The following is an 8,986-nucleotide window of genomic DNA, read 5'->3' as shown; positions in this document are numbered from 1 at the left end:
ATTGTTAGTTTTGGTCATACTTTGCTTTTTTCACACTGTTTCAGCAGTGCTGTTACAGTCAGGGTGCTGCCTTCATGTTACAGCAGCAAAAGCAGAGATCACAGGGAGCTGCTACTGACAAGCTGGTAAAATGCAAAATGCAACACAAAATAAAGCCCCCCAAATACCAAAGTTAACTGAAAAAAAAAGCTGTAACAAAAGCATTTTGGCATAAAGCATTGTAGGAATGTTTGGATTTCTGTTTTTGTTTTTAAAATACTTTCCTGAGCAGCTTCCTGCTTCTTTTTAAGCCTGTAAAATTGTAAGCATGGCACTGAGTCTGGAGGTCAGCATGCTCCATCCACGTGAGCACAGAGCACAGCCTTCTCCCAGGGATTGCAGCTGAGCCTGTGACATGTCTGCTCCCACGTCTGCATGGCAGAGAGGCAAGTGAAGGACTGGGATGCCAGGGACACATGGCTAAGGGAAAATACCCAAATGCATGCGGCAAAACTTATCACATCCCAATAGACCTGACCTGCTTTGGGTGGGTGAGCACTTCCAAACTCCAGGCTCTGCTTTACCCCACAATCTCAGGGGCTCTTTAGGAGGTGGGAAGCAAGGGGAGGGAGGGACCTGGAAAATGGGACATTGCCCCAGCTGTATGAACATTGTTCTATTTTGACAAAGCTCTAGAGCAAGAGCGTGAGTAACCAAAGGCAGTTCCTGCAGCAACAGCAGAGGAATGTGAATACAGAGGAGAGGTCAGCACAGGAGAGGCTTAGTGACAGCAGTGGCTTAAGAGAGTGACCCCTCGGGCTTGGAGAGGCCAGTGGCGGGGCCTACCACTCCCTGCACCTCCCAAGAGCCAGCATTTTCCTTTGGTTGCTAAACGGATCTTCCAGCCCCCTCCTCCCAGGCTGGTACAAACATAAGCCAGTGAAACACATGGCAGTGGAGTCTGCTGCCGCATGCCAGAAACCAGCATCTCTATTGAAGGACACGCAAGGGTCCTTCAAAGTTAGGGCAGCACAGGACATGCTCTCTCTCCTTGCCTGGACTCGTTCCCAGAGCAATCTCTGGAGCCGCTCCAAGAAAGCTTTTAAGATGTTGGAAACCGCAGGGCTGGCACCCCCAAGTGGTTCCTGAGCTCTCGGTGCAGCCGGAGCTCTCGCCAGGCTCATCAATAGCTCATCCACCAGGATCCGCAGCGCAGCAGCAGCTCCGGCACTCCGGGGTGTCCGAGCTCCCCTGGCCCCCGGCACAGCAGGCCCCTCTGCTACCGCGCAGGGGCTGCAGCCAACTCAGACATGGAGTTTGTCAAAGTGATGTGTTCAGATTTCCTTTTGCTACAGGAAAGAATCCACATGAGCGCTTTCCCTCACAGAGAAGAGCGTTACAGAACACTCCTGCAGCCGGTGTTTCTTACCTACAGGGAGTTAATCCTAAAGAGTGATGGTGACAAAGTAAAACTGCCAATGGTCACTGGTACCATCCTTCAGCGCTGCCAGAGGGCTTCTGTGCCTTTCCTGAGCAGCACATCCTTCTGAAATAGCTGTCCTGTCCCACTTTTAAGTTACAGACAGGAAACCCTGACCTGTAGCACAGGATACTCTTAGATCTGCTGGTGCACAGCTGCTCACAGCCAGAGGAAATCCTGCCACTCCTGAGCAGCAACTGAGACCAAACATGGAACCCATGTTGCTCATCTCAGAGGATGGAGCAATGCAGAACCCAGAACTGCCCACGGGTTGGGTCGCTGACCCCCAGGGATGTCCCTCTGCCACATGCCAGAGGCATGCCCAGAGCAGCAGGACAAGGAGCTGCTGTGGACAAAAGGCTCATTCAGAGGCACAGCCCCGCAGGCACCTGCTGCTGCGTTTCAGAGGAAGAGGAGGGAGGGAGAAGCCTCTCAAGCGCTGGAAATGTTTAAAGTGCACAGGAGAGGAATCAAACTATGAGTGACTCCGACTCTTGCCCTGTACAACGGCACTGCTGGCACAGGGACACTGGAGAGCAGAACACAGCCCTGGGATGGGAAGGAAGGCGCAGAGCTGTGTGCATCAGGCACATGGAACCTGAGCAAGGGTGGCTGTTTCAGAAGAGACAAAAAGCAGATGTTTCACAAAAGCTCACTTTCCAGGTTTATTAAGTAAAGTTAACTGAATTGTTTTCATTTTGTGGGGATTCCTTTCCGTCTAACCCAGGGGGTTAGCAGAGTTGCACAGAATCACGGTTGGACTGTGATAACCCAAATACAACTTTGGCTCATCTCACCGCTGACACATATGGAATGACTTGGGGGTTATTACATGCTGTGTCTGCTTGAGGCAGGTACATGTACAGATCAGCACAAGTTGCAAATGATAGTTTACATCCTTTCAAAACTGAGCAGGGCATCCAGCAAATGCACTGCCATGAGAAGACATATGAAAAAGAAATGATACAGACTTGCAAATACGTAAGAAGTTCAAGAGATGCAAGAAACCTCAAACACAAGAAATGTCAAGGGGGGAAAAAAACACTTAAATTCAGACACAATGTGTTCAAATGAAAACCCAGCTGTAATTTAAAGTCCCTTCAAAATGGGAAACATACAGTAACGCAATTAAAGAGAAACCAGGTCTCATCCTGGGAAACGTGTCCGAAAGCACTGATGCACAAACAGGTTCAGAGTTCTAAGCAAAATGTCCCTGGGCATTGGTATACTTGACTCTTGGAGCCAGAGCAAAGCAATTCATTACACTTGCTGGGCCTACTGCTGGCTCTTGGTGGCCTAACAGCACGTAGGATCCCAGATGTCACAGAGAAGGCAGCACGCAAACTGCTGGTTACCGGGAGGAATGCCACGGGCCACATCTCCCAGAGAGCAACTAGAGTAAGGACACCTAATTCTGGCAGCCTGGCTCCACTGCACACAACATTAGTGTAATGTTCTGCAAGGTTCTTCAGTTCTTAGCTCACTCCTTTCTCAGCCTGAGTTGGTCTGTCTTGTGCATGAGCACAACTGGCTGTGCAAAATGATCCAAAAAACAGAAGGGACAGGACCAAAGAAAACTGGCTGAACCTGGGGCTGGCTTTCAGCTCCTATTTTCAAATATCAGTTAAAGATTGGAAATTTATCTACAAAAGAAATAATATAAATGAAATAAAAAAATGGCACAGTCCACAAAATTAAAAAAAAAAGAGAAAAGAAAAGGAAAATCTTACAACACAGCCTCATAAAAATGGCTTTGCAACGAGAGCTCAGTCACAAAATGAAGGGTTCTAGCTCTTCATACATCAGAAGAGGAAACAAAGCTAAAAAATACTAGTCCACATTCTCTTAATAAGTTAAACTTACTTTCCCTCCCCCTTCTACAAAAGGGGTAGAAGCAAAAGGGAAAAGAGGCTACTAAAAATTAAAAAAAAACAAAAAAGAAAATAAAATAAAAGGAAAAAATAAAAAGAAAAAAAAAAGAAAAGGAGAGTGCGAGAGAGAGAGAGAGAGCAGTCTGTGGTCAGAGGCTCAGAGCAGGACTGAGTTCCTTTTAAGGGTTTAAAAGATGCAAAACAGTTCCTCAAAAGTTCCCTCTCTTCAACAGTTAGTTCAATGCTGTAGCCATGGAAACTCAAGTAGATACTGGAGGAGAGATTCTTCCCGGCAGATCCTCCGCCATGCGGAGCGCTGCTGGGCGAGCGTTAATCCTCGATGATTATGGGCTCATCATTCATGGGCTGGCGGAGCTGCACTGCCTGCATGGGCCGCAGGATAATAGGCTTGTAAGGGCGTCTGGCGGCTCGCTTGGCTTCGGAGGAGGAAAGCAGCTTGCGGATTTTCCTGCAGACAGCAAGGAAGAAAGGGACAGATTACAGAGGCACCATAGGTTTCTCCATTTCTCCAAGGGAAACCAGGCCTGCACACACCTGGTGGGGTGGGCTGACAATGGTTCCTTCTGCAATGTCTGCCCTGGGAAAATTAAATTTTCTGATTTATAAACCCCCCAATGAAGAAGAAATTGCATTCTCTGCTCCAGAACCCTTCCCTGGCAGAGCAGAAGGCATTCTGGTCCAGCCTTGTAGGACCAGGGTCTCTTGCTGTGAATAGAACATGTGAAATAGTCAGGACAGCCAGTTTCCACACCACTGATTTATTCTGGATTTGTTTTGATCAGCTGGATGTGCTGCAGGCAGCTCTGGGGGAATTTACAAAGCCAAGTCAAAACCAAACCTCTTCTGGCAACGCTGGTCACTTCCCACCTTGCAGTGCAGAGCACTCTGCCATTGCCAGCCCCGAGCAGCTGCCCACAGCTGCCTCTGCAAGGGGAGCCCATCACCCACGGAGCTGCACCTCAAGGCTGACTGCGCAGGGGAGCTCCATGACAGCCACCAACCAGTGAACCAATACTGGAGCCTTTGCCCCGTGCTGGGAACACCAACAGGGTGTTTCTCCCCCTTGCTTCTCCCACACTGTGTGTGCACAACCCAGAAATGGGCAATATTCACATCTTTTATCTGGTTACGGATTTCCCTATATGTACAAGACTGGCAACAAGCCTTACGAGATGCAGGACAGAAAGCGAAAGAGAGAGAGAGAGACAGAGAGAAGGGAGAGAAAGATACACCAAAGTTTTAAAATTACCAAAAGAAGTTAGAAACAACACTGAATGATTGCTTGTTTCTTTTTGTCAACACCAAGCTTAGAGAGAAAGGAAGTATCATAAAAAACCCCACCCAAACCCAAAAATCCAGCAACAATGAAAAATATACTGCATAATTAAAATGAGGAATTCTTTTATGGGGATGTTGTGGTGGTCAAAGGCACATTGAGATTAGAAAGGAAAGTAATATAATAAATATTCAGTACCCACTATGAGCCTTCAGCTCAGGAACTGGGGCAACAAGAAGGGTCTGGTAAGACAGCACTGCCTTCCCTCACAGGCTTCTGACAGAACAAGGTTTTGGCTTCCCATGAAAGACAAGAGAGGAAGGGCTTTACAGTCCACATTTCAGCCAACTATCCCCTAGTTTTGTTTAGGGAACACTGCTGGGGCCAAAACCCCTTTTTGTTGGTTGTGTTGGTTGTTGGGGTTTTTTTCGTTGGTTTACTTGTTAAGGGAAGAGAGACCTTCTCACTGAGCTGATGCCTATCACTGTGCTATGATTTCTGTCTTTAAGATGTGACAGCTGCTGAAGAAAGTGGTCAAAATACCTCCCCCATTCTCCTCAAAAACTTACCCTTAGCACCACCAGAACTGACAAACCATCAACTTCAGCTGAAAATTTGGAATCACTTCTTGTCAGATTTGGTCCTCTTCACTTGTTTTTTTGCCCACTGAGCAGGACAAGCTGCTGCATGGCACTTACACAGACACATCTTTGTTTGCCCAGTGTCCCTGTTTCTCCAGCACATTCTAAAGCTAAAAGGCCACAGGGTGAGGAGAGGTGAGAACAAGCTGGCAAAGTGGTGGTGGGGGAGAGAAAAAATAAAATCTTGATATAATGACTCCTCCAAGATGTTTGGCTGCAGTTGATCCACTTTTAGCCAGCAGAGCTCCTTGCAGCACCCGCGTGTGCTCAATTAGCCACACTGCCATCAGAAACACATCCTCCAGCATTCTAGATTCTGATCAGGTCACTCGCTGCCTCCGCTTGCATGAGTTATAAATGCCAAGTTCCCTACTGTGAGCCTTCAATTCAAAAACTTATTCCTTTCATTTCACCAACTTTTCAAACTGCTTCAGAGCCGTACAGTTTTCCAGCACCATTCTCAACTGGGCTACACAAAAACAAGGAGAGGGGGAGCGTGTAGAACTTCAGGGAAACCTACTTGCTGTGACTGGAAACACAGCCTGACCCTCAGCTGGAGGATGATATGCAGATATTGCAGCTAGATTGATTGCTATGGAGCCAACACAAAGCTCAAATTGTTTCAGAGCTCACAAACAAGTCTGACAGTGGAATGCAGCAGATGGTTCAGGGAAAAGTTAGAGGTGAAATGCCCGACAGAAAACCCGTGCCGCTGACAATGCTCCATCACTCAGGCTTCCCTGCTCTTCACAGGCTGCCAAAAATCTCCTTTCACCACTCATCAGTCAGCTAAGCAGCACAGCTATCAGACAAAGAAGCCTGTGTGGGTTTTTTTTCTTTTCTTTCTTTCTTTCTCTATTTTTAAATGGAAGCAGCAAGATCTTACTGAGATGATATCTATCACGGAACCATGATTTTTATTAGAGTTGTGCTGGTTGCTGTGGGACTCATCTTTCCTGCCTCACTCAGTGGTTCTGTATGAGCAGAAGATTCTGTGTCTTTACAGTAAACTGTTGTCACAACCAACACCACACTGGATGAATATCATCTCAGTTCTGTACAGGTCAAAAGCCAGGACCTTGTACTGACACGCTGCCACCATGCACCTGCCGTATTTCATGTGGCTTGGATGGTGAAGATGTCAAGAAGAGCTCCCTAAATGCATGATTATGAAAGAACCCTTGAGCATCTAAGGAGTGAATTAGAGACTGTATACCCTGAGTCCACAGTGGCACGTAAATCTGAGAGCTGCAACAGGATCCCAGTACCTCTTTATCAGAGCAACAGTAGTAATAAGGAATCTGCTTCCCCTGAAAACTAAATCCTTCTCTCACTTTTTTTCAGTTGTATATGGAATTCCACTGGGTTTTTTCACAGCATCTTGCAGGCACAGAAAGGAGAAGGGAAAGACATGACGAAGATATGAGCTGGTGTGAAATGTTGCATAAAAGGTGTCCATAGGAACAAGTCTGACAGGGAAATTCATTTCACGTTTCTTCTGAGTTCTAACAAGGTGTTTCTGCATTGAAATCTGATTTTCCAATAGATCAGTGGTTAATAACTTGAATGTTACTAGTGTCACCTTTTCTACAAAGCCCATCTTTGATACTAGGCCCACAAAATAGTTACTTGACACTTGAAATGCACTGCAAGCTAAGGAGAAGTTTGGAGATGTCAGGACTCTTGACTATGACCTTTGTGCTGAACAAATGAAGACTCAGAGTAGTGCCAAATTTAGTAGTACCAGAAGAGACAAAGCACTAAAACTCTCCATCTCCTTGGTCACTTGAAGGGTTGAGACATCCAGTAATTCCCAGGTCTATCTCTGCAAGTGGAGGGAAAGGTAAGTGCTTCTCTGCTGTTGGGGCACTGATAATGCACGTGCTGATAACTCCAGGCTTCAGACCAGGATAGAAGCCAGACAGCACCTCTGCTGTCAGAGAGGGCTGGAAAGCAGGGCTGCGGCTTTGCTCTGACCTTCCTCAAGGTTACCCAGGAGGGAGGCATCAAGTTCTTGGGAGGAAACCACACAAGCCAATTTCTCTACCTTCTCACCACACCCAGAAGCAACCCTCCCATCCTAGGAATACCAGTACTGGGAACTTTGCCTTAGGGATCAGGTCACATAGCTTCTACCACTCTGTCAGCAGTTTGTAAACAGTTTGAAGTGAAACTCACACAAGGGAAGTTTCTTTCACTATTTTTATCCTGTGGGCAGACCAACAAGGACTAGGATTAGCAGAAGCAGTACCACCAAAGAAGGCAGATGGACACTGCAGGACTAAATCTCACCACTACTGGTGGCAAATTTAAACCACCATGAGTGGTAAATGAGTCACCTCAGCCCATAGAAACCCTCTGTCACTTGCAGGTTTCAGGACCCAGACACACGTGGAGATGTTCTGCGGGGTAATACAAGAGAGTTCAGCATGCAAGAGGACATGCAGAGCTCTGTGCACAGGAGGCTCTGCTCCTCAGCATCACTCACGAGACAGGAGGCCCCTGTCCTGTCCCACTGCGATGGGACCTCCAAGAGCAGTGATGGGTCTGAACCATGTGAACTTCCCACCTCAGTCTTCCTTCCCTTTGTGCCCATCTCCTACAGCAACTGCTCTGGAAGAAGAACAAGAATCTACTTTCTCTGGAATGTAAGTGCATGATTAGGTATTTCCCACCCTTTACCCACCTCAGCACTGGCTGTGGTCTCGGCCTTCAGTTTGTAGCAACAGATCTGCTGATGAGATTCCTCTCTAACCACACCACCAGCTGCAGCACCCACAAACCGAAAGACCTCCCCTTAAAGCCTCTGAAAGACCACATTTCCTACCTGGTTTCTTCAGTGGCCATGTAAAAAACATCATCTGGTGCATCAATCCAGTTCATCCTCCTCCTTTTCACTGGAGGCATGGATCCACCACGAATTAATCGGACTTTTGTTGGGTATGATTTCCCATTGAGCAGCAAGTTTCGGCTTGGTCCCTAACGTGATACATAAAACAGCACAGTTATGGACTGCAACAAACCTGCAGCAACATGTGCTAAGCACTCAAAGGAAAAGAGAGTTAAAGTTTTCATATGGCTTGCTGAGAGTTTAAGGTAAATTCCTCCCCCTCTGGCCCAGGACTGAACACAGAATTCACATATAAGCCATTGTTCACAAGCAGTACAAGTCAGGCACCTTTGATATGCAATAGGACAGCAATACTTCAGCGACAGGACAAGTAATAAATGGAAGGCATTACCAATAGTTTGTTGCTTGTGTCTGAAAGATGACATCAAGTTCGAAAGATTGAGCATCAGACTTAGATTTCAGCTACTACCATGAATCTAGAGCAACTCTATTGATTTCAGGGAAAGAAATCTAGCTACAGAGCAAATCAAATACAAAAATCAGAATTTACATTTATTCTGGAGTACCAAACTTACCCGTGTCCTTTTTGTTCTAGGGAGGTTAATATTTAATGAGGATAGTATAGAATTAAATATGTTGCTGAAAACAAATCTAGTACTACAAAGCTTAGCAGCTTTCATGATAAAACCCTTTTAGTATTGAACACCACAGATTTCCCACAACAACACATTTGCTTTGCGAATCAACACAGGCATCATTTTCCAGACTCACAGTAACCCCCTTACACTCAGCTGGAAAAACATGAGCTGTTATTAAGAGAGGTGCAGATGAAAAGGAGCAAAGTGTTAAGCTTCTCAAATGCAGCTG

The 8,986-nt window shown here is 46.4% G+C and overlaps 1 protein-coding gene across 1 annotated transcript in view; it reads right to left on the bottom strand.

Moving 5' to 3' along the window:
* Window positions 1–2,099: 2,099 nt before the first annotated feature.
* The window catches only part of MTA1 (metastasis associated 1), a 66,720-nt gene continuing 59,833 nt past the window's right edge, over window positions 2,100–8,986 (bottom strand). Inside the window, exons 20-21 of the mRNA XM_017729682.1 lie at window positions 8,096–8,247; window positions 2,100–3,799 (exon numbers count right to left, since the gene is read on the bottom strand). Of these exons, the coding sequence (XP_017585171.1) occupies window positions 3,661–3,799; window positions 8,096–8,247 (291 nt within the window). The 3' untranslated portion in view covers window positions 2,100–3,660. The remainder of the gene's footprint in view (window positions 3,800–8,095; window positions 8,248–8,986) is intronic.

Source organism: Corvus brachyrhynchos, unplaced genomic scaffold, assembly GCF_000691975.1.
Source record: "Corvus brachyrhynchos isolate BGI_N302 unplaced genomic scaffold, ASM69197v1 scaffold101, whole genome shotgun sequence".
Taxonomy (NCBI): Eukaryota; Metazoa; Chordata; class Aves; order Passeriformes; family Corvidae; genus Corvus; species Corvus brachyrhynchos.
This window is presented reverse-complemented; position numbering and strand designations above follow the sequence as displayed.